Here is a 26,308-nt window from a genome sequence, read left to right on the forward strand (position 1 = left end):
GTTTCCAACAAGAGACCATTAAGGATATATGTAATGAATTCTTTGTAACTGTTCTGAATCAAGTAATTCCAGCTGGTGTAGGTGATTAACACTCAGTCAACGATGTCCCTCTATCTCTTTAATTTGCTCATCTGCTTTCCCATGAGGGGCAAGGGAGCACATGCCATTGTAAACCCAGACAGCATAGCATGCTGCTTGCACCAAGCAGACAAACACAATCCATCTTCCTATATACACACACTATACCTTCTCCAGCAACAGAAAAAATGCTGGAAACATAAGCAGTGTATTATTTCAAGTAGAGACTTGCATATCATTTTTAGAACATTGGTCTTTTTATTGTTGAACACCATATTGAAAAGTGATAACACACAAATACAGCCACTGTAAAACTAAAAATCCCTAAAACCATCTGCAGTGCACTGCAAGATGTCCGTTGACAAAACCCGTTTTAACAAATGTTTTGTTAAGGAGTGTTGAAGATCATTTTGATTACATAAATCACACATGCGGTTCCTAACCCTTTATTTTTTGTTTTACTGTTTTTCAAAGCATTAAATTGACAACAGTTTTGATTAGGGCCCATTGCCTCCAAGTGTATTTGTTTTGTCTCATTTGTAGAGACAAGGATTTCTATTTAAACAGTGGCAGTATATAGAGCCACAGCCATTTCAAAACAATAGAATTCAGAATGTATTCCATTGAAGTCCTATACTGTATAATACCTTTAGTGCATCCACTGCATTATCTAGTCAATGTAATGCCTTATTTTGTTGTGTGTACTTTTAACTGGTAGAAGAGGATTTAAAAATTTATAATATATATATATATATATATATATTATATATTACACACACACACAAGTAATGCAAGTCGGAGGGTGAAGTATTGAGACTACACATCTGATTAGGAATACATACAAAAAAAAAAAAAAAAAAAAAAGCAAGACAGGAGAACATTTATGACATTTTCAAGGGAGGCCTGGCCAAGTGCCGACTTCAGTGCTGTAAATGTTGCAAACCCCCGGTATATGAAGTGGCAAGAAAATGTCACTGTTCCGTATGACTTTCAAAAACAGCCTGTTGGAAAACATGGATTGAGAATTGATTAGCAGTTTGCTACACATGTGGACTGGCAGAACTATACTGGTGTTCTTTTCTGAAAAGACTAATATTGCAGATAGCAGACTGGTTGGTTCAAATTGCATGTACTGCTAACAATTGATGAGACCTTGAGTCTACAAGCTTCTTGTCCAACATTGACTGCAAGCCAACTATGCTGTGGACCAGAAGGGGCCAGGCTCCAAGACTTTTGGAATACAAAGCATAAAAGGAGCTAAAAGGCTCCCAGGGACTGCCGTTGGACCCAAAGGTTCACAGGGAGAATAAGAGATAATGCCACTGGACGCAAAGGGTCTCAGGCAAAACTGAGAGATAGGAACAAGGAAGATGACAAAAACCCAGATGTATGGACCTTTTGGGGTACCAGGGGTCTGAAGAATGCACCGAGTTCAGAGGTTGCCGAATTAGACTAGAAACACACACATTAATTAAATGCATATGGTACACAGCAATTGTATTAACTGTATTGTTTTCTCTTTACATTGAGTAAAGAGATAGTAATTGTTTGTTGCTCATGACATACGTACATGGAGAAACAGCAAAGGCACAGTAGATACCTACACATAATGTAGAGATTTAGAATGGGAGGACAGATGCTTTACTATAATACATCATAATAACATGTTACTTGGTGTGACTGCTCAGAATCGGCGAAGAGGACAGATGGTTCAGGGGTACCTCGTGTGGACAAAATGTCATGGTAGGACCCCACCCATCTTATATTTTAAAAGTGGGGTTATGTTGGAAAACACGAAACAAGCATTGAATAGCAGTTTGCGACGCATGAGGAATGACGGCTGTATTCATGTTATTTTTCTGAAGTGATTTAACATTGGATAGAAAAAAAAAAAAAGCTTAGTTCAAAAAAATGCAAGCACTGCTGTAATAGATGAAGGCTGGCTATATACTCTGGGTATATAGATACTTGCACTGCATTGACTCCGAGCAAGCAAGAAATAGCAGCTTCATGGAGCAATGGATGGTAGCAGAGAGCTGAGAAAAACACCAAGTTAACGTATATTTAACTATATTTAAACAACCGCACATTAGAAGTAAATTGAAGGCAATATGGTAGAGAAGTTACGACAACTGAAAAGTTGATTCTTTTGTGTCAAAGCAAAAATGACTGGCCAGCAGCACAAGGTTGTACAAACAAGTCCTTTGACCTCCAGCCCCGACATGAAAGACGTTTGCCCTTCGGGGAGTCCACTGTGGGGTATAAAACTAATTAAACAAGTTTTTGCTTCGAATATACAGCTGGTTTATGAGGGGTCATAAAGCTAGTCTTCAGGGGGATCTGGAAGGAGCCAGACACTTCAAAAAGGGGCCGATAAGAGATTTGTATAAACTAATCAAGAGAAACTTGTTTTTCCCCCCCCCCCGATTGGAGTGCACATGGTACATAGTGACCAGAATAATGCATTGTCCCTTTGCCATTGGTTGAGTGTTATAGGAAGAGGAGGAGAGAGACACCTATGCAGAAGGGTATTTAATGTCATGTAAAAGATGTAACAACTGGTAATCGGTTCTATACTTGGACTGGTTTCCCTGCGTGTATGAAATAAACTTAACACCGATTAAGAAATGGCATCTGTGCAGTTTAAGAAACACCGATACTCACGTTTTAAGTTACATCACAGCCAAAGACCGATGAAACACTAGTGCCACATGTATTCCAGCTGAATATGCCCACACAAGATCATATGTTCCAATTGTATAGATCAGCAAGTCAATGGTTCTGGGGGCAATGTACCAGCTCCTTTACTAGCACCAGATGAAGCGCTCTAAAAATAATGCAGCAGTCATTTTTAAAAAAGGGGAAATAAACCCACAAGGAGGAGACAATGTCAACACAAGATAAAAGGTTTATTCAAGTTAGAGACTGCTTCTCTAGGACCTGGCCATTTGCAAGACAACCCATTTTTTGAGGAAGAGCATTACAACAGATACCGAGACCAGCAGAGCAAGCAGCCCCAGGAGACCACGGAAGTGTGTCCAGTGCTTCTCTGCAAGAGGAAGAAATAAAACGGTTACTGGCAAAGCATTCTGGTGTTCAAGTGAGGAATAAGCTTCAGGTCTGGCTTTGGCCCAAAGAGGGCAACCTCCATCTTCAAGGAAACAATACATGAAAAAGGGTAGTACTGCTTTAATCCACATGATCTCAAAATCACTTACCCATTTGTTCATGGGGCACAGGCTCATCCAAAAGGAAGGTTCCTTCACCGACAGCGATGAGGCCAGTATGACCATGAGCAGCTCGCTTGACTACATTGGATTTCCCAGGACAGGGCTTTCCTGCACAGCGCCCTCCCACACCAAGATCTACTGGAACAGGCATATCTGTGGAAGGGGAAAGTTATCTGGAACATTTTAAATCAAGTGGTATAACGATCGCCCAAATGTTAGTCAGGGGAGCAGAACGTAAATACTTCAGGGGAAGTCAAAAATTACATATATATATATAATGCAAGATGCAATAAAATTTAAGGCTAGACCTAAAAATAGCCAAACTTCAAAAAGGACTAACATCCTCAGAAACTGTGGGTCTAGAGTGCTTTTCAGCAACATACCTCTCCCATCAAAGCATCCTTCATTACAAACACGGTGTTCTGGGGAACACACTTCAGTTGAACACATAAAATAGATCTAAAAAGAAAGTAAATGGCATTAGAGCAGCTGTAGATCGGCATTTGTCTAAAATATACCATTTATGACTAGGCATTTGGAGACAAGCTTGGAGTACATGATTGGACCACTATTAAAACAAACAAAAAACTCACTTCCTCATCCAAATGCTGCTTGGTCTTGTAGTCCAGGAACTGGAAGCTTTGTATTTCAAAGCGTCGAGTGTGCTTGGATACAGGCATGTTATTGTATTTCACATGGAGGCCAGCAGCACTGCTGTAATCCAGGATGTTGGGACAACTGTGGGGTAGAAATTCAGAAGGGAGTCTGACAGCTGCCAACTAGGAGGCTTGAAGTGCATGGCAGCCATACTGCCACACTTCTAGCAGCTGCGACAGTCCAAATAGCGTGCAAAGATTTACTTCAGGCGTTTGCAGCCAATAGTATTGGATAATCTGAGCCACTCCCTTAACCTGTTGCCGAAATTACAAATCCTGTATAAAACAGCTCCAATACAAGTAGGTGCTGATGCAGCCGTTGAGTGGGTAAGAGTATGAAGGGTTGACTTCAGAAGGAGAGAATAAAAAGGTCAGCAATTTGGTCAGTAGTCATATCTGGCATGTTGCTTTGTCCAGACAAATGGAGACATCAGGATACTTGAACACCGTCGATGATTCAGGATACTCACCCTTCATAGAGGATCACCCAGGCAGCTTGAGAGGACTGGGGATAGGCGATGCAGTAGTGGACCAGCAGAACTACATTGGGGTTAGGAGGGTTTACAAGCTGCACTTCCAGATACACCTTGCTTCCAAGCAAGAAGCTCAGGGGCAGATGGGACCGAGGGTAGAAGCTAGTGTAGCTGGTGTCTGCAAGAGACAAGTGCTTTAGAATAACTGGACACCAGGTACTCCGTGTGCATCTCTTCATACACCAGCCATTGAAAGAGGGACTTCAGCCAGTCAAACCTAGCAGTCATTACGGGACATGATGCCCAACATAGGGCTACAGCACCACAAGACCAAGTGGGAGGAGAAGTTCTACTGACATCCACGACCCTCTCATCAAGAACTGTAGTGTACTTATTAATGGAATAAAAATAAAAAATAAAGGTTAGACATCATGCATGATGTTCAATTACCTGTGGCAATCCTTAACCTAACCCCAAGTGAGCCAAAAGCCAAGGCTGCTGATGGAGGCGGTGGGTTCACCACCAAGTAACCAGTGCTGGCCAAATGCCCTTTAGAATAGCGACATTCCACCTGGAAACTGCAGTGCAGAGAGGAGACAGTGAAGAGAAAGAATCAATGTAGATACCAGTTGGCAGAGATGGTCCATTCCTTGACAAAACCCATACTCCGATCATGGGGTCCCAACCCACCCATTACAACCAGCAACGTATGCTGGAAAACAGGTGTCTTTCAGCAAGTGGGTTAACTGACACTTCCCAGCTTGTAAAAGAAATTACCGATAAGGGCCATCTCTGGTAATTTGTCCATACATCTGCTGGTTCCCCCGAACCAAGCCATGAACTTCAGCAAGATAAATTGTAGTCTCCGCCACCGTCTACAGAAACAAAAAAAGCTTGTGGGTGAGAACTGAAGCAGATAGGAGGAGGACTGGAAAATCAACTGGGCCAGTGCAAAACCAGTGGTATTGCATTAGATTAGCACCCTACCACCATCCTTTAAAAAAAACATATGTAGCCTAAAGTCCTAACCTTTGATGTAGTGACAAAACTAGCAAACCCCAGAGGAGGAGTGAACTTACAAAGACATGTGTCCCACAGCCAGTCACAGGAAATTTGAAGACGGCAAAGTCTGGAGTGCAGATTACTGGGGCACATGATCGGTTTCCTGCAATTACTAGACTGCCAGGATCAATTTCTGGCTTAGTTGAGGTGCGGTCTACGGAGAATACAAAATGGCCATCTGCAGTGCATGCTGAAAAAGTAGAAGCAAAGAATTCCATTAATGCAAATAGTGAAGCTTGTGAAAGTGTTTACCTGAAGGACCAGGTCTCCTGTACAGCAAGATTGCAATTGAAGTCAATTATCTCCCCGCCCTCCCCAAATACTCCACAAGTTTTCCTATACCAGCTGTTCAGTTAATCTGGATTGCTCATTAGATGAGCAGTGCTATATTAAAACCAAGCCATACCATTCAAAGGATAGTAACACTGGGAAGTTGTTGCATCCACACAACATCCATTGGCCACACACAGTTGTGGATCAGCATTAGGTGGACCACAAGCAACCTGCTGACTTCTTGGTATCTTGCACCCTGCAAAACGGTACACTTAAATGTTTCACATTGTATAGGGAAGACCCTGTAGTTTAGGTTAATATCTTGGGTAGGGAAAGCTGAGACCGACGTCGTCAAGAGGCACATGGCATTCAAGTAAAAGAAACATGCAGCAACAGCAGGATTTGGTAGACTAGCAGCACCAGACTTGAGCATTCCTGCATTATGAAGAAGTGTCCAGTGAATAAACACTTACCCTCACGTGGTACTAGACCAGGAACAGGACACTTGGCCTGTATATCTCCTCGCTCCCCAGTAAGAGTGGTGTAAATGACTCTCAGGATGTAGAAGTTGTTCTAGAAGTGGAAAGGGAGTTGCTCATTCCTGACAGTATTTTGATCACTCCTAATACAAATGGGGATTACAGCTGCAATTGCCCTCCGCTTACCAGTATCTTGACATTGCAGGCCTTGTAAGGAGCGGTCAAGATGTTCTTGCCGTTCCCCCTCACCAAACTGAGGCCACAAGTCTTGGGAGCACTGGTAACAGCTACCAAGTTGTTGGATTCATCTACAACAGATGCCACATTTAGAGCATGCTTTCTGTTTTACAGCACCCAAATTACTGTGTACCAAGCCAACTCACCCATTAACTGGATATCTTGTAGCAGTCCCCCAGGAAGTTCCACTGTCATGCAAGTATCACTGCAGAGGACAGAAACCCCAAAGGGAGGGAGCGGCAACCCTGTTGGTAAAGCTGCACTGACTGGACATTTCATCTGCACCAGTACCCTTTCCCCAGTAAGGGTTACATATGCTAGAGTCAGGACATAATTCCCATTCTGGAAGAGAATTAAGGGAGGGGAGAGCATATGTACATGCTTTTAAAATTCATATGCAACAATACAAAAAGCTAAATATTTACCAGCATCTTCACATCACAGGCTGTGTAAGGGGTTGTGAAGAGGTTCTTTCCTCTCCCATGCACCAAGCTGTAGCCACACTTTCTGGTATCATCTTTGACAGTTACCAGAGTGTTGGATTTATCTGCAAAAGGCAAGGATGCCACGAAATTGGGTTTCCAGGGTTATCCTCACTGCCAAGCAATTCGGGAGGAAAGTTACCTGGGCCAAGGCACAACTTACCTATCAGGGCTACTTGTTCAATTGGTCCTTCAGGCAGCTCTATTGTCATGACTGAGGCTTTGCAGACAGTGGGTATTGGTGGTTTTCCAGTAGTGGTTGTAGAGGAAGGTGTTTTTGTGGGTGCTGCAGCACTGGTTGGGCATTTCATGTGAACATAAACTTGTTGCCCAGAAGTTGTATAGCGGAGGGTCAAGATGTAGTTCTCATTCTAGAACAAGGAGGAAGTTGGCTTCAGAATGTAGAACAAGCAAATTGCAGGCTTCGGGTAGTAGTCCAGACATTTTGGTCATGTCAGCAGGTGTCAAATGGCTTGCTTTGATGCAGACCAGAAGATCTACTAGGCACACTCTTGCAATAATGCCTTCAATTTGTTGTCCCACTTCAGTGGGATCACACTTACCTGGACTAGTTTCAAAACTAAATCCGTTTACATTTCAAGCCTGCAGTGTGTTGCTGAAGTTTCAGGATGGAGCTGCACTTTGGTAGTTGCAAACAATATTGCCAGCAAGATGCATTTATACTACTTCCAAATATCTGACATCACTTCAAAATTTCTATGGATTTGATGCTCAGATTTCCTGGAGAATGAGTTTGAGCAAGAAATGGCAGGTTACCAATCTGTCTGATCTACTTCCCCAAACTGCAACAATTTTTTTTTTTTTTTTATATATAGAACCTTGGGCTAAGCAGCCATAAAACAGGGTTCAAAATGTCATGTCAAAGCTTAGGGTGTACATGGATTGCATTACGCAATTACCCAAATTAAAATGCAACATACAAAATGGACCATGCAGCTTTATGCAATTAAAGCAGCTTATACATATAGCCGTGTGATGGAGAGAGAGGAAGGATCAATGCTGTAAAATCTCCCTCCCAACTAGAAAGGGCGCTGTGTAAGGGGGGGGAAGGTATGCTGCCTCCTAGATCTGCCACCTCTGTGGTAGGTGGAAGCCGGGAGGTGACCATATTAGGAGGGGCGCATAGCTGCAAGTACTCGGGACGATTCCATTGCAGTCAGCTGCAGGGCCGCCCTCTATTGGAGAAACCATGGCGACGCATTAACCGCGGGCAGGAGTTTGCTGGGTACAAAGGGGAAGCAGCTACGTCCGTACCTCCCCTTGCGCTGAGAAAATAGAGCAACTGGCTGGAGCCGTTTATTTTCTGTGCGTTAAGGGTTTGTGTTTTCTAGAGGAGCAGGAGGACGGGAGGCTGTAGCCGGAGAGCCAACTTTTACCCCAGAGCACGCCCCTCACCACGATCCCCCTAAAGGAATAAAGCACTGTTTACGGGCACGGAGGATTGTGGCTATCGTAGTGTCTGGTTTATCTTTTTTGGACTCCAAACTGTTTTGCCCCAATACCATCGTTGGTAGCGGGGCTTATTTATTTGGAATTATTATTGATGGACTTTGATATTAAAAAAGGCTTTTTTGGGAAAACAGCAGTTTGGACATTACATTCTTTGCACTGCACCAGGTCAGTCACAAGCTGATATGCATTTAACCATATCATACAATCATCCATCCATCTAATCACACACAAAAACACCCATGTACCATTGTTCAGGTGTTTTAAAATATCCCACACCTCCCTCCCCATGATTACCAGTATCCTGACATCACAGGCTTTGTAGGGGGTTATGAAAAGGGTCCTTCCACTTCCCTGCAGCAAGGTGTAGTTGCAGTACATGGGAGCCTTGTTGACAACTACCCATTTGTTGGCATAATCTACAACAAGAAAAAAGTTACCGTAAGATTCCACTACTGTCCCATGGACAAATTTGCAGGTGTCGGCCAAAAGTCCAACTCACCTAGAAGCTCCACTAGGTCTAAAGAGTCCTTGGGCAGCTCCACCATCATTCCGGATGAGTTGCACACCACATCTGGTGCTGGGGGGGTCCTTGTTGATTTCCTGGTCGTGTTTGTAGTTGCAGGATCTTTTGTTGGTTCTCCTGCACTGGTTGGACATTTCATCTGCACATACCCTACTGTACCATCAATTGTTGTATAGCGCAAGGCCAAGAAGTAGTTCTCATTCTAGAATTCAATTTGCATATAAAAAAAGGTTTAGGGTAAAAGGAAAGTAAACTCACAAGCAGAAACTGGAACCAGCTAATCCCCAATGAGGGTCTTTGGAGTACTTCATACAACATAAGGAAATCCAAGAGCAGTACAAGTCAGGGTATGTGAAACCAGCCCCATCTGTTTTGCAAGCACTACTTTGGGTTCATTCTCTACCCCCCTCCCCTTATGGCATTAGACCATCACCTTGCAGAAACCCCTTTACAGTTGTGTATTTACAGTCCAAGTTTGAATAGAAGTACAGGAGTAGCCTATTTTGCTAGAAATGGGATTACCAGAATCTTGACATCACACGCCATGTAGGGGGTTTTGAAGAAGTTCCTTTCTCGGCTCTGAACCAAGGTGTAGTTGCAATCCTCAGGAGCATCAATGACAGCTACCCACTTGCTGGATTCAGCTACAAGAGAAGAGTGCATAAAAATTCCCCTAGTGCCCTTGCCAAGTTCATCCACATGGGATCAAAAAACCCAACTCACCTAGAAGCTCTACTAGTACCAGAGGTTCCTTGGACAGCTCCACTACCATACTAGAGGCTGTGCAGACTACAGTTGGCTCCCCACCAGTGGTTGTCATAGTTGTCTTCGTAGCAATTCCAGTGGTCCTGGTCGGTTTGGTTTGCTCCCATGTAGTGGGAGTAGTTGTTGGGGCTTTTGTGGGTTCTCCAGCACTGGTTGGGCATTTCATCACCACATACCCTTTTATGCCACCAGTTGTCAGATACCATATCTTCAAAACATAGTTGTTATTCTAGAACAAATATATAATACCAACATTGATTCCATGGTTAATCACACAAGATGGAAATATGAACTTAATTTAACAGAAGGACAAGAGGAAAGCAGAGCAAGTTGGGCCAATCGTACCATTGCCTAAAAATTTATATACTGAGCAACAAAAGAAACTGGACTATTACAACACATTTAAAAAAAATGCCCAAGATCAGATCATTTTGCAGCATCTTCGTGATGTCAATTGTTAAATCAGCACAATAAAAAGTCACTGCACCTGCTCTAAAACAGAAGTCATTTTTCAATCACATTTAGTGAATTTTATCCAAATACAAAGACACGTTTCTTTTGATGCTCAGTATATGAAGCTTTAATGAAAGCACAGAAGTTTGGTTGGAGGGGAGAGAAGGCACACAGTACAGTGTTGAGTAGCTAGGTGAGCTTGGACACAAGGATTACCAATATCCTGACATCACAGGCCGTGTAGGGGGTTATGAAGAAGTTCCCTCCCCTTCCCTGCAACAAGGTGTAGTTGCAGTACTTGGGAGCATCAATGACAGCTACCCACTGGTTGGATTTATCTACAAAGAGAGAAAGTTACCATAGCCTCCATTAGTGTCACACGATGCCCCTCAAATACCCAACTCACCTAGAACCTTGACCAGTCTTAGAGGTTCATTGGGCAGCACCACCACCATACTGGAAGCTGTGCAGACCACAGTTGTAGGGGCCTTGGTTGTCTTCCCAATGGTGGTCCTGGTCGGCTCCCCAATGGTGGTTGTGGTGGTCTTCCTGCTGGTGGTCCTAGTTGGCTCCCCAATGGTTGTTGTAGTCCTCCTGCTGGTGGTCCTGGTTGGCTCCCCAATGGTTGTTGTGGTAGTTCTCCTGCTGGTGGTCCTGGTAGGCCTCCTGCTGGTGGTCTTCCTGCTGGTGGTCCTGGTTGGCTCCCCAATGGTTGTTGTAGTAGTCCTCCTGCTGGTGGTCCTGGTTGGCTCCCCAATGGTTGTTGTGGTAGTTCTCCTGCTGGTGGTCCTGGTAGGCCTCCTGCTGGTGGTCTTCCTGCTGGTGGTCCTGGTTGGCTCCCCAATGGTTGTTGTAGTAGTCCTCCTGCTGGTGGTCCTGGCTGGCTCCCCAATGGTTGTTGTGGTAGTTCTCCTGCTGGTGGTCCTGGTAGGCCTCCTGCTGGTGGTCTTCCTGCTGGTGGTCCTGGTTGGCTCCCCAATGGTTGTTGTGGTAGTCCTCCTGCTGGTGGTCCTGGTAGGCCTCCTGCTGGTGGTCTTCCTGCTGGTGGTCCTGGTTGGCTCCCCAATGGTTGTTGTAGTAGTCCTCCTGCTGGTGGTCCTGGTAGGCCTCCTGCTGGTGGTCCTGGTAGGCCTCCTGCTGGTGGTCCTGGTAGGCCTCCTGCTGGTGGTCCTGGTAGGCCTCCCAATGGTTGTTGTAGTAGTCCTCCTGCTGGTGGTCCTGGTAGGCCTCCTGCTGGTGGTCTTCCTGCTGGTGGTCCTGGTTGGCTCCCCAATGGTTGTTGTAGTAGTCCTCCTGCTGGTGGTCCTGGTAGGCCTCCTGCTGGTGGTCCTGGTAGGCTCCCCAATGGTTGTTGTAGTAGTCCTCCTGCTGGTGGTCCTGGTAGGCCTCCTGCTGGTGGTCTTCCTGCTGGTGGTCCTGGTTGGCTCCCCAATGGTTGTTGTAGTAGTCCTCCTGCTGGTGGTCCTGGTAGGCCTCCTGCTGGTGGTCTTCCTGCTGGTGGTCCTGGTTGGCTCCCCAATGGTTGTTGTAGTCCTCCTGCTGGTGGTCCTGGTAGTCATCCTGCTGGTGGTCCTAGTTGGCTCCCCAATGGTTGTTGTGATGGTCCTCCTGCTGGTGGTCCTGGTAGGCCTCCTGCTGGTGGTCTTCCTGCTGGTGGTCCTGGTAGGCCTCCTGCTGGTGGTCCTAGTTGGCTCCCCAATGGTTGTGGTGGTAGTCCTCCTGCTGGTGGTCCTGGTAGGCCTCCTGCTGGTGGTCTTCCTGCTGGTGGTCCTGGTTGGCTCCCCAATGGTTGTTATGGTAGTCCTCCTGCTGGTGGTCCTGGTAGGCTCCCCAATGGTTGTGGTAGTCTTCCTGCTGGTGGTCCTGGTAGGCCTCCTGCTGGTGGTCCTAGTTGGCTCCCCAATGGTTGTGGTGGTAGTCCTCCTGCTGGTGGTCCTGGTAGGCCTCCTGCTGGTGGTCTTCCTGCTGGTGGTCCTGGTCGGCTCCCCAATGGTTGTTATGGTAGTCCTCCTGCTGGTGGTCCTGGTAGGCTCCCCAATGGTTGTGGTAGTCCTCCTGCTGGTGGTCCTGGTAGGCCTCCTGCTGGTGGTCCTGGTAGGCTCCCCAATGGTTGTGGTAGTCCTCCTGCTGGTGGTCCTGGTAGGCCTCCTGCTGGTGGTCCTGGTAGGCTCCCCAATGGTTGTGGTAGTCCTCCTGCTGGTGGTCCTGGTAGGCCTCCTGCTGGTGGTCCTGGTAGGCTCCCCAATGGTTGTGGTAGTCCTCCTGCTGGTGGTCCTGGTAGGCCTCCTGCTGGTGGTCCTGGTTGGCTCCCCAATGGTTGTTATGGTAGTCCTCCTGCTGGTGGTCCTGGTAGGCCTCCTGCTGGTGGTCTTCCTGCTGGTGGTCCTGGTAGGCTCCCCAATGGTTGTTGTGGTAGTCCTCCTGCTGGTGGTCCTGGTAGGCCTCCTGCTGGTGGTCCTGGTTGGCTCCCCAATGGTTGTTGTGGTAGTCCTCCTGCTGGTGGTCCTGGTAGGCCTCCTGCTGGTGGTCTGCCTGCTGGTGGTCCTGGTCGGCTCCCCAATGGTTGTTATGGTAGTCTTCCTGATGGTGGTCCTGGTACTCTTGGTTGGCTCCCAAGTAGTTGTTGGTGCTTTTGTGGGTTCTCCAGCATCGGTGGGGCATTTCATCACCATATACCCTTTTTTGCCACCAGTTGCCAAATACCAGATCTTCAAAACATAGTTGTTATTCTAGAATGAGAGGAAACATCTTTAATATACCCAACTGATCAACGCTTTTAAATTGCACCACACAAGATGCAGATATCCAATCGGATATTAACACTAGAACCTCCACAGCAGCCATTTTGACAAGGCTTTCAAAAATTAAGTAACTCTGCATGGCTGAATGTTATGCGGTTGTCCGTTTAGGACTCACTACATGTATTCAATATCCCGACAGTATTGGAAAGGCAGGATCACAAAAGGGAAGATACAATCCCTCCCACATAGAACTGCCAGCAGTTATTTTGACTGCCTTTTACAATATATGCTTTTTTTTGTTATTTAATACAAGCCGGTTATCTGTACTAGACCCGACAACCACCAATTCCTTCATTTTGTACAAGGAATGCACTGGGGAAAATCTCTCTTGAAGCTAGCCACAGCGCTTCAGCAAAAACATTGATCAGAGAAATGTAAAAGCAGCAGGCTGCTGAAGTTCATCCTGGATTCAGTGCTACACAGAGGAAACGCATGTTACGTCTGTTTTAAAAGTAAACACATTTGTTTTTAGTATGTACATATACCCATTTACACACTAGTTTCATTTAAAAGTAGTGCTTTGTGGCACGCTAGAAAGTAACCCCTTATGTTTAATTGTTCCTTTTAAATAGTGTTTGGTCATGCAGATGTTTGCTAGGACATGCTTGAATAAAAGTTGTTGCATCATAGTTGCCTTCCATTTTAATACGGATGTTTAAAATGAAAATACTGCCTGCGGTGGTGTTAGGTACAAGTAACTGCAGCGGTTCTAGTGTGAAGTCACAAGTGTTGGAGAGTCACGACAAAACTTGGACAAGAGGGAAGCAGAGAAAGTTGGGCCAATCACACCACTAAACACTTCAGGAAGCTTGATTTAAAAGAATGCTTGACACGGAGAGAGCAAGTGTCTTAATTACATTGCCTTTAGGCAAAGGCAGAAGCCATATGGACTTGATAATGTGAAACAATTGGACAGGGTTCACCACCTCCAATTACACAAAAGGATTACCAATATCCTGACATCACAGGCCGTGTAGGGGGTTATGAAGAAGTTCCCTCCCCTTCCCTGCAACAAGGTGTAGTTGCAGTACTTGGGAGCATCAATGACAGCTACCCACCGGTTGGATTTATCTACAAAAGAAAAGAGAAATTTGCCATAAAGACTCCCCCTACAGTGTCAGACATGATGCCCCTCCAATATCCAAAGCCTAACTCACCTAGAACCTTCACAAGTCTTAGAGGTTCCTTGGGCAGCTCCACCACCATACTGGAGGCGGTGCAGACCACAGTTGCAGGGGCCTCGGTCACCCCTACAGTGGCGATACTGGTAGTCTTCCTAGTGGTGGTTCTAGAAGTCTTGGTTGGCTTAGTAGTGGTTTTTATTGGACATCTCATGTGCACGTAGCCTCCCTTAGCAATGGTTATGTAGAGTAAGGTTAAGATGTAGCTTCCATCCTGCAAGTGAAGGGACAGAACTAGTTGAATGCAGAAGGATGTTATGCCTTTGTTTTTCCACTGCAGAGCTACCGACGTCACACGCAGTGAAAGACAGTTACTGAGTTAGTCAAAAGCACAAACTGTTCAAAAAAAAAAAACCCAACAGTACAGCTGTATTGCTATAGTTTCCAAATATTTAGGAATGTCTAAAAATCCCTGAATTGATTTAGTTAAAATTAGTTTTGTTGAAGGGGGGGTTTAAATAGGATTTGACAATGATCTCATTTAAGGATAGTCATCTAGTTTGTTTGGGTGCTAAAAGAATTCTGTGCAGTTTGGTTCGGCTTGAGAAAGCCAGTTGAGAACTACCTGTACCCGTACCCTATCGAGCCCTCGCAGGTCGGATGTGCTAGTGGAGAAGGGGTATCAAGGTTGTAGTATTGGAGATTAATCTTCAGATTAGCATACAATGTACGATTCCTACCTGTATCCGGACATCACAAGCCCTGTAGGGGGTTGTAAAGAAGTTCCTGCCGCCTCCTCCCTGCACCAAACTGTAGTTGCAGTAACTGGGAGCATTACTGATATCTACCCATTCATTGGATGGACCTATACAAAAACAAAGTTACTTTACCTACCAAGATGGATCAGTTCCCTCCCAAAAGTGTTTGGGCCAAATTCAAACTCACTCAATAGTAGAACTTGAAGCAACTCAGAGGGCAATTCTACAGTCATGCTGGAGGCTCTGCAGAGAGCAGTGTCAGGGAGAGTAGGCATTGTAGGTTTCCAAGTAGTTGTCGTTTCTCCAGCAGTAGTTCCGGTCAGCTCCCCACCAGAGGGGCTAGTAGTCTCTGTTGGCTCCCCACCAGTGGTGGGACATCTAATGTCCAAGTACCCTCGTTTATCAGCAGCAGTTATGTAAAGCAAGGTCAACATGTAGTTTCCATTCTGAAAGTGAAGGGACACAACAAGTTGAAGACTGGAAGGACTATTCCACGACAGTGTACATCATCTCATCTGCTTCTCAACTCTGGGAGGCTTCCATAGCTGGCAACCATCTTGCCTCAAAAGTGGAGTTTAGTGTGTTACAGTAAAATTTAAAAATGTACTCCAGCTCTACATCCCACCCATATTCATGCTTAAAATGTGTCTAGCATCAGCAACATTAAATTGTGGTGCCAGATTAGATAGCAATGCACTACATTCTAGCGCCATCATGCCAAATTTGCACCACTGGGATAGCTTAGGCTTGAACACACCAATGCTTTCAAGTGTAGTCCTGCGGTGAAAAAGGTACCAGAGACATTGAACATATCAAAATGCATTGCGAGACTAGTTAAACCTAAACTGTCCCAGTGAACACATTGTCATACGAGGACCTGAATGCATGCCTGCCACAGGCATAACCTGGGTCCTAAAAAAGTGTGACAGGCAGCAATTGTGCTGCAGTAACAGAGATTTTTAGAACCCAAAACATTGGAGAGAAATTACTTTTGCAAAAATGCAAGTTTAAAATATGGGAGAAAAAAAAAAAATCAGCCAAGGAGAAGGGCCTAAAGTAAGGGAGACGCCCAGTAAAAAGGGGAGTCGACAGGTCCGAGTGCAGGTGAAATGTATTGCTTGGAGAGAAGGAGACAGGGGATAATACGGTTATGTTTGTGAAGATTTGCTTTACAATAGCCAGTTGTCCAAGCTAATTGGGACAAATACTAGTTTGCATAATCTATTCGTATGGATAATCAAACAGGTATTAATTACTGCAACTAATGTAAAGTTTACACAAGTACAGATGAACCCGTTTCATATCACCTCGCTTATCACGACTTAAATCCACCACTTGCCATACACCGTAGGTTCTTTGAGAACTTTGAATATCTTCACAAAGCTGCTTCGGTCACATTTTGTACAGCCGGTCAAATGCTTCATGGCTGGGCTTTACCAAGTAACCACAAGAGGATGTCAGTGCTTATACACCCTACAACAAATCATCTCGTTGCCAAAATCCATCAAGTTATACAAATGCACACACAAGAAAGCGCAACACCTAACTGATGGTGCAGTCGAATTCATGCCTTGTATAAACAGACTCATTCCAACCAATGACACAAATGTCCTGTAGTACACTCTGCGTTTGTTTAAATGAAAGAATGACAGGGTACAGTATTACACACCTAATTCTCTATCAAACTTTGAAAATCAAATACAAATTTCAGTACAACTGCCAAATTACACAACTTCAGCAATCATTAACTTCAAACATTTAGTAAAAGTGTTTCTATACTTGCTGTTAAGGCATTGGAAGAACATGCAATTAAACAAAAAGTTCTTAGCTGCTCAAATACAGGATCTCCAGCCCCTCCCGACAAAACAATGACGGGACGGTTTAAGTTTGCTTAACTGCAACAGTTTAAAAACACACTATAATCCATCCAAGGTTTTGGCAGTCAGAATTCCTTAACTGGCATTTGCCTCCGTCTGATGCTCCTTTTTGGTAGATAAATCTCAGCCATGTCTAGCAGTAGAAGCTGTGTGCACCACACACCTATACAATTCACCACGAGACTACTGTACAGAGGAACCGTTTTGAATTGCATATTTTGGACTGGGTTTACAATTTCAGATTGCAATTTACATAGTTTCAAAACGAGGGATAAAAGGCTCAGCCCTTCCCCAAGAGAGTTAGGACAAAGTTTAGTTAGGGCTCAGAGGGAACTAGGTTTTGTTTCCCCATTTGTTATAAAAGAAAAGAGTGTGCTGGAACACACTTCACTGTGTTGGTATCATTGAACAAGTCCTGGCAAGAGGCTAGCAATCCTGCGTTCCCAAATTACCTAAAATTTTAGGATTGAGAACACATAGTAGGCAGCAGTGTGGAGTAGTGGTGATGGCTCTGGACCACAGGGTCGGGAGTGCAGTCTCAGATGGGGGACACTGCTGCTGTACCCTTGAGCAAGGTACTTGACCTAGATTGCTCCAGTAAAAACCCAACTGTATAAAAGGGGTAATTGTATGTAAAGAAAAAATAATGTGATATTGCAAGTCACCCTGGATAAGGGCCTCTGCAAAGAAAGAACTACATAGTAAAACTTCACATAACCGCCGGTCTCCACTAAGCACCAGGGCTGCTGTGAAATAAGGTAGATAGACGCCGGGTGTCTAAAATGGCAAGTTATGAATACTGCAAGACAAGAATTTCGTGAGCAAGAAATGTTTGCTAATTTAGCGTTCGTTAAATCTGTAAAGTTAACGTGCCGGAAAATAAAAGCGCAAACATTTATTGCAGCAAAGATGGACCTTGAAGGCCATTAGCAAAGTGAAGCTGCCGCAAGAAAACAAACCTGTTCCAGTAATAGAATGCAAGCCATACATTATAACGTTATTCATTTTAAAACCAGTTGAAGCTTTGAGCGTGCTGAAAGTAATTCAGAACTTGTTTCCCGATATTAACACGGGTGCCGTGGTGTATTTGTACTATTTTGTAGAACAGTATTTTGTGCATTTGAGTCTTGCAACATAGTATTACCCCTTTTCCAGCGGTTTATTAATGTACACGTTATAAAAACACAAATTAATCACTTTTGCTTGTGATGAAACTGGTACTTGAGTTTATTGTGAATCAACAGTTTGAAGCATAGGAGTGTTGAGCCAACAGTATGAACTTGTTTCATATTAAACACAGTATTTCATGTGGTTGTTTTGCAATGAAGATTCTTTGCTGGTTAATTTCTCAGAGAGTCCATGCCTACCAATGTACACGTTTTGTGGGTTAAAAAAAAAAAAAAAAAAAAAAAGATACCAATTAATTTTAGAACCATGTTTGTGCTGCAGGCCTACCTTAATACACAGTTGTGTTCCAATATTCACAGGGTTCTCTAGTGGATTTCTGTTTTTATTACTACTACACCACATTGTTATTACCCACTTACACGAATGCATCTGTGTCAGCATGAAAATCAAAGGACACAGAATTCTATTAGGTACAGAAATATACCACATTTGAAAACACCAGAATTCACTTTGATTGAACTTGCCTTTTTTTTAATTCAGCAAATCAAGAGCATTCGTTGTTGAGCTGTGGTACAGAATTTAACGTAGGCTTCAGTTTTATTCCCGAAATGTGTTTAGCACATCCTCTACAGTTTGTCATTCATTGTCAGTCATAAATTGACTGAATCATTTTAAAAAATAAAATAAAAAGGTACAGGGCTAGTTTTAAAAGGCTACAATGTATAGAGGTGTGCATATATGTGGCCATTTGTTCAGGAGTAGGGGCCCACAAGCGTATGTGTGCCTAGGGCCCAGCAATAGGTTAATCTGGCACTGCATGCAAATCAAAAGAAACTACAATGTATCAAAGTCCATCAGAAGCCATAATACAGTATTTCATGTTACAAATTGAAATGTCACATTTATGAAGTATATGGAAACACATATATAGTGCCATGTAATTCCATAGCTTAAAAGTAACATTGAGCAGGTTTCATTCAACTTCATGAATGAACACTGGTTAATTCTATAGGGGGGGGGATGGAGATCGGTCACAGCTGTAAATCTTGGGATTGGCACATCAAGATTATGTAGTTGGGTACAAAGCCACTTCCTCTGAATTGCAATTCCATTTTCTCCCTTCAAATTAGTGAAGATTAACAGCAGTCATGCCCCCCAACCCCACCACAGATCAAATGGAGGATTACCATACAATGTATTCCTACCTGTATCCGGACATCACAAGCCCTGTAAGGGGCTGTAAAGAAGTTCCTGCCGCCTCTTCCCTGCACCAAACTGTAGTTGCAGTAACTGGGAGCAGCATCGATATCTACCCATTCATTGGACAGATCTACAAAGAAACCAGATTGACATGAACTACCAAGGACTACTCAGTTCCCTCCAAAAATGCTGGAGCCAAATTCAAACTCACTCAATAACAAAACTTGTAGTGACCCAGAGGGCAGTGCTACAGTCATGCTGGAGGCTTTGCAGACAGGAGTGGGAGGGAGAGTTGGTTTTGTAGGTTTCCCAGTAGTCACTGGCTTCCCAATACTTGTAGACCTAGTAGTAAGGGATGTTGTCTCTACAGCTGGACAAGTCATTTGCACCATCCCTCTTACCCCAGTTGCAGTTGTGTAGATTACAGTCAAGACATAGTTTTTATTCTGGAAAGAAAAGGGTAGACACAAGAACACCGGCACCAAGAGATTACAGTGGGGAACACTTCTCAACTTTCATTTAGTTGAAATCAAATGTTCTACGTGAAACATTTAAAGCCTAACTTACAGATACATGCAAGAAATTACTAGTAGACTTAAAGGCCAGCCATATGGCTCTGCGATTCTTCTAGTTAAGCCTTTAAAAAGGACCTGGATAGTGTGAACACGATCATAATGAAGTGGGCTTTTAGGACCACGATCATGTAAAACACAATAAAAATAAAGGTTTCTTGTGAATTTATAGGAAGAGCGTCAACTACAGCCAAAAAGCACCTGGTCCTGGGGAGTGTCTCGCGTCCAGACTACGGGGCGCATCCTGCACTCTACTCAAGTGCTTTTACTGGATGCGCCACTCAGGAGCCCCTGTACAAGGTTGCTTGAGGTACCTCAAAGCTGTCATGTTTGAAGGAGTAAGTATTCCTTGTCCCTGTAGTTGTAGTTTTTTTTCTGGTTCACCAGCACCACTTGGGCATTCCATTTCCCAAACACCCCAATATCCCAGTGGATGCAAGAATATTGTTAGGACAATTGTTCTGGCTATAGAAAAGTTGGGATTAGGGTCATTTCTATTTAGAATGTGCATCCGTTTCCACAAGTTATTCTTGGTCGCCATAGTCTATCCTCACAAGGTCCCGTCCCCCCCCCCCCCAAAAAAAAGGTGCTGGCCCAAAGTTGAAGCCATCAAAGTGGAGACCTAATCAATAATCCATTTTCTTACCACAATGCAATTCTATTTTGGTTCTTTGATCTACATATTGCGTATTAATGATCAAATACAACCGGTCCAGAATGCAGGCGCTTACTCCTGAAGTATCATTACAGCACATGTATGCTTAAATAAAAGCCAGGAAAAAAAAACCCCAGCAAGAAGCTGCCATAATCTTAATGCCTTTCTTCATTACATATGCATAGTGCATGGAACCCAATACCATGGGCCCTGCTCATTTATATCATGTTGCCCAGATCAGAGGGTTAGTCATTACCAGTATCCAGACATGACAGGCCTTGTAGGAGGTTATGAAGAGGTTTCTTCCTCTTTCCTTCATCAGTGTGTAGTTGCAGTTCTTTGGGACATCCTTTACAGCTACCCATAGCCCATTGGAGGCATCTACAAAAGTAAACCAGTTTCCATGAGGATCATCATAACCATTACATACACACAATGATCATATACAATATAAAAAATATTCTTACTCATTATCTTGACTTGTTCCAGAGGCCCCTCAGGCAGCGCCACGATCATGCTGGAAGCGCCACAGACAGGAGTTGGAGGAATGGGTTTTGTAGAGGGAGGGGGTTTTGTTGGTTCTCCAGTGGTAGGGCATTCCATCTGCACTGACGCAAAGCCTCCAGAATAACTTGTATACATAATGGCCAGGACATAGTTTCCATTCTACATGTACAAGGGGAGAAGGACAGTGGCAAAGTATGAAAGCATTAATTGGACAAAATGTCACTCTATAAGCTAAAGTTGATTTGATGCCATTAATATAATTCATGGAGGGGAGGCCATTTGGCCCATCCAAGCCAATTCAGTAGTCAACCACCCAAAAACTCAGTTACCACTATAAAATTCAAAATAAAATGTTGTACCAATTTTGCTATGAAGTAGAAGTAAATTTAGGATTAAAAAAAATATATATATTTATCAGTCTCATCACAAGTTGTGTAGGGGGATATAAACCTGCAACGTTAGCCATCAGTTATGGAAAAAGTTGATTACCAGAACAGTATGTACAGAACAGGGGGGGGGACGGGGACGACAGACCTCCAGAGTCAGATGCAAGGGACATGCAGATGAACAGACACATGGGTCCCCAGAAACTGATACTCAAGCTAAAATGTTAATACCACCTTCCATGACAATTAAACGAGGGGTTCTCCAGACATGCAAAACAGTGATAGGCTGACTGAAGGCAAACATGCTTTCAAAATTACATTAAGCCAGCCCCACTTTACCAAGACATTTCATAGCGTTACAGGGTTCCAATATACCCCAAAACATTGGTGCTTTCAAGTTATTTTCAGCAAATGCAGAGTATTTGCCTATATAGTGGAGAGTACACAAACACTGAAGACAATTACCAGGATCTTGACATCACAGGCACTGTAGGGAGCTGTGAAGAGGATCTGTCCTCTTCTCTCCACCATGCTGTAATTGCATGACTTGGGCGCATCAATGACTTTTACTGGCCTGTTGAGGTGATCTGCAACACAAATGTATCCATGAGTTCACATCCAGGATAGGACTAGTCCTTGATACTTGGTAGCGCAAGTACCCCACCACAAAAAAAAGTTCTAGTATCCAAATCTATCTTGTAAACACACCTAGAACCAAGACTTTTTCCAGAGATCCTGCAGGCAGCACCACAGTCATGTTAGAGGACCTGCAGACACTAATGGGTTTCCCCACAGTGGCTGAAAGAGGAGGCAATTCTGTAGGGCTTCCAGCACTGGTTGGGCATTCCATCCGCACAGACCCTCGATTCCAAGTAGCTGTCCTGTACATTACAGTCAGGACATACCGATCTCCCTAGTAGGAACATAAAATGACCAAGGCATGTAAAAGCATATACAATTTCGCACAAGTACCACTGCCATGCAAGGATGTACAAACAATGTCCAGTCCCATTCAACTTTATGGATGAAAATGTTAGCTCAAGGTCAAACCGAAATATTAAGAGATTACATATCAAGCTAGCCCCCAGGTAACCATGAAAACTGTTCTAGTGTCACGTGAAATGTACTTACCACTTGCTCAACAAAACAGCCAGTGTAGGTAGTTGTAAAGATTATTTTCTCCAGATGCAGAGAGAGATTGTAATGGCATCGTTCTGCAAAATCACTAGTCACAGTGATCTCTTTGCCAGAAAGATCTGCAATAAAGGAGACATTACAGCAAGTACAAGACTATGAAATGTCACTACAGCTTTAAGCCAAAAAAAAAAAAAAAAAAGGGATCACAAGACACATTCACCATGCATTGGTTAATCAAATACACCAGCTAAAAAGCGGGCATCAGTACTCCGATAGTCACCAGTTGTTTAGATCGCTTTCCAAGAGCCAAGAATAGTGGACAACATTGTGATAATCAGTGCTGTGGAATGCCCACCCTAAGGCACCAAGGAGAGTGAATGAATAAATGTGAATCTGTATGTATAGGTGCCTCCATTAGTCAATTCACAGGAGGTTTTGCACTGGGGGGGGGGGGGGGGGGGGGGGAGGAAAGAAGAAAATCGGTCACTCACCTTTCACTCTAATCCCCCACCAAGGACCATTGGGTAGAACTACTGTCATGCCATCCTTGTTGCAGATGGTAGCAGACACATCCGCAGGAATTACTGTAGACAGTATACTGGAAGTTACATCTCGAGTTGTAGGAGTATCAGGTTGGGAAGTTGGTTTTGGCCCCCCACCTGCATGGCAAAGCGCAGAGAGCTCTCCCATTACACGATCAGCATGCTGGAACTTGATATTCAAGGCAAAGCAACCATCCTTAAAAACAAAGAAACTGCACACTCAGTATTGCTTGTACTAAAGCAGTTTACTGGAAGCATGCAGCAACATTTAATAATCATGGCCGCAATATTCTTACCACAAACGCAACTTGACAGCTTTGGAAGGAAGCAATCAAGATGATGTGTCCAGTCTTCATTTGAAAGAGTTGATAATTACATTTCTTGGCAATATTACCAACAGGTATTGCCTTGCCAAAACCATCTGCAGAAGACAAATTCCATGAGTTCCCTGCACAGCAAGTTTTTCTAAATGCTTATTATACTACTCCAGTAGTAGCCAGCAAGCCAAGAACCATCTGCAATTGAACCTGCGAATGGCTCACAACTTCAATTTCTATGTCCATCAGAAAGGGTTGACACTATCAGAATTCATAGGACCATAGATGCAGCTCACCTATCACTTTGACTGCATCAAGACATCCCTTAGGCAATTTGATTATCATGCCAGACTTGGCACAAAATACAGACGGCAAAGACGCTTCAGGTGGGACTGTGACATTAATTCCGGTCCTACAAGACATGACTGCCTGTCCTAGCTTCCCTGGAGCCATTTGATAGTAGATGTTATAGAAGTAACGATCCATCTAGGAGGGTCAAAAAAAAAAAAAAAAAATGGCATCACTGGAGTTTTAATCGCCACAGTACTCTCTTCCTATGGGTAGGAAGGCTCTCCTAGTTTTAATTATAGAAGTGAACAGCCAAATTGAGTGCAACAATTCCAATATTTAAATAGGAAAATAAACCCATTATATAATTATATATATATATAACACAATTTGTATGGGCACACAGGTGAAATACTGTATTGGTCCATTCTTCCTAGGTTACAATGCAGGCTGTATACAGAGCATAACGTTTCGTATACTGGTGGAAAGCAGGATACACGTACCGATCTCCTCACGTGACATCCATTGTAGGAAGTAGTGAAAGTGATCCTTCCCTCTGAATCACGCAACAGTTGATATTTGCATTTAACAGCAACTTGGTGAATGGATACCCATTTGTTTAATTTATCTACAATTAGAAGAAATTTAGAGAGATCTATTAATAGGCAGCATTTCTCAATTGGCTACACAGCAGCGAGAGGAAACTGGCTACAATATACATCTATTTCGTTACTCAGAACCACTACAAAAAAAAGAAAGAAACCCACCATCACCTCCTCACAGATCCCAGTATTATCCATCACTGAAGTGCACCCAAGACTGACCACCACAGTACTTTAAAACTGTAATCCAAAATGCTTTTGAAAAGCGTGCTATAGTCCTTTTGTTCAAGGACATTTACTACTTTAAACATGTACTGCAGCATATATGCAACAGTTTCAAATGCATGCAAGGAGTTGCAGCAAGATATATGGTGAAGCAAATACACCCATACATTCCAAAGTAGGTCATTTAGCAACAGGCAGGAACAACTCACTTTTTACACGAAGTGCTTCTACTGGTCCTGCTGGGAGTGTGATGGTCATGCTACTCGTACCACAGATTGTAACAGGTTTATCAGGTGTAGAAATTGGACAGGTCATATGCACATAGTGGTTTCTCCACATCAGGGTCAGGACATATTGCCCACCCTGCAAGAAAAGGTAAGAAGTCAGGTTGAATGGGAATGTTATAGCCAACATCTGCAATTGTAAAGTCTCAAAGTTGAAAGCAGATACACTAGTTCACAAAAAAAAAAAAAAAAAGAAATTAAGTTAATTGTATACATGGAACAGCAGTCCCGTGGCATTTGCTTTGTCAGTTTAACATTTATACTGCACAAGACCAGCAAGTGCGTATCTGATGCCATAGTAGCAGACTTTTGAAGTTATTAATCCAACTCTTACCTGTATCTTCACATTGCAACCTTTGAAGGCAGTTGTAAAGTGGACAACTCCATTTCTCTCAAACACTTTGTATCTGCACCTCTGCGTAATCTTGCTTACTTCAACAAATATGAAGGCAGCTGTGGGAGAAGTTAGTGAGATTTGATAATCGTACCTCTTCCAGAATTAAACAGATACCAAGTTAACAAGAACCCTTACCTCGCACTTTGAGGTCTGTTAGCCTTCCACCAAACAATTTGATGGCCATGTCTGCAACACCACATGTAGTTGCTGAAGCCAGGGTGGTTGGCTCTCCTGTGCTATGGGGAGGAGGGTTTGGTGGGGTAATAGGTCGATTAAATACACCATAGGGCCCCATAGAGGCATCATAGATGCTGCTTGGCACCCTGGGACCTCCGGAGAGATCAGGAGAGTTGAGTGCACTGGCAATCTTAAGAGCTGGAGAAAGAGCTTCATCCAACTCCAGATTTATATCAGTAAGTACAGAGCGGTCAAAAGAAGAAACATGCATTTCATTGAGGTCACCAGTAACTTGGTCCTTACGATGATAGGAATGCACACCAGGATGCAAAGTATCAGTGCCTTCCTTTTCAAGATCTGCAAAGGCAACAGAATCATAGCCTAGGGTTTCAGAATAGGTACCAGACTTGTGGTCAGAAGAATCAAACTCTTTGCCAAGTTCACCTATACCCATTTCTGCTGCAAGATTAACCGAATCATTGAGATCAAGGCTAGCAATATTAGACACATTTTCTTTATCTGAAGTAGCTAAATGAGCATATGCTGAGACTTCTGGGAAGTCATCAGGGTCATTACTCCGATCAGTAAAAAGTGCATGTTCCACATCGCCTTCAGAGTCTGAAGCCATAGGGTAGTCGTCAGCAGCAAAAGGGACAGAGTTCTTGGTCAAATCAGAATTGAAGTCATCACTATCTGGATTGGAAAAGCCAGGCTGTTCAAGAGCATCCACATCATACCTATAATGCTGGCTGAAATCAAAAAGCCCATCGTTTGTAGAATCAGACTCAGAAAACACATGATCAAGAGACTGCCTCTGTTGTTCTGCAGAATAACCAGCAATCTCAGAAAGTTCACTTTTTCCATTTGGTGAAAAGTAATCCGGTTTAGAAAAAAGGTCCTCAGCATAAGGAATGGCTAAATCAGTAGCTAAGCTCAAGTTCCCTCCACGATCCAAGTTTCCTGTCCCTGACATGGAATTTGCAGCTGCTTCATCCTGCAGGCGATCATGAGCTGAAGCAAGAGCTTGTGTGAGCCTCAAGACCCAGGCCAATAAGAAGAAAGGCAGCATCGCCTGCCCTCTCCGTAACATCGTTGTTGTAACTAAAATCCAACCAAAAAACAACACAAAAAAAAGCAGTCAATATGTCTG

At 43.7% G+C, this 26,308-nt stretch overlaps 1 protein-coding gene across 1 annotated transcript; it reads right to left on the reverse strand.

Moving 5' to 3' along the window:
* Nucleotides 1-2,966: 2,966 nt before the first annotated feature.
* On the reverse strand, nucleotides 2,967-26,308 carry LOC117972723 (uncharacterized). The gene is made up of 38 exons (XM_059028562.1): nucleotides 25,117-26,308; nucleotides 24,919-25,037; nucleotides 24,510-24,663; nucleotides 23,977-24,101; nucleotides 23,482-23,671; nucleotides 23,165-23,289; nucleotides 22,818-23,064; nucleotides 22,321-22,445; nucleotides 21,898-22,102; nucleotides 21,655-21,776; nucleotides 20,764-20,962; nucleotides 20,553-20,677; nucleotides 19,281-19,515; nucleotides 19,075-19,199; nucleotides 15,052-15,310; nucleotides 14,847-14,971; nucleotides 14,143-14,380; nucleotides 13,935-14,056; nucleotides 10,591-12,913; nucleotides 10,401-10,522; nucleotides 9,690-9,960; nucleotides 9,489-9,610; nucleotides 8,943-9,168; nucleotides 8,738-8,859; nucleotides 7,134-7,341; nucleotides 6,914-7,035; nucleotides 6,635-6,830; nucleotides 6,438-6,559; nucleotides 6,246-6,345; nucleotides 5,906-6,028; nucleotides 5,517-5,689; nucleotides 5,215-5,312; nucleotides 4,888-5,015; nucleotides 4,435-4,615; nucleotides 3,902-4,046; nucleotides 3,692-3,767; nucleotides 3,297-3,461; nucleotides 2,967-3,127 (listed from the first exon to the last, which is right to left on the reverse strand). Exons 1-38 carry the CDS (start codon nucleotides 26,246-26,248, stop codon nucleotides 3,012-3,014), a joined length of 9,111 nt encoding a protein of 3,036 aa, XP_058884545.1. The 5' UTR covers nucleotides 26,249-26,308; the 3' UTR covers nucleotides 2,967-3,011.

The sequence above is a fragment of the Acipenser ruthenus genome, chromosome 8 (genome assembly GCF_902713425.1).
Source record: "Acipenser ruthenus chromosome 8, fAciRut3.2 maternal haplotype, whole genome shotgun sequence".
NCBI classification, from domain to species: Eukaryota; Metazoa; Chordata; class Actinopteri; order Acipenseriformes; family Acipenseridae; genus Acipenser; species Acipenser ruthenus.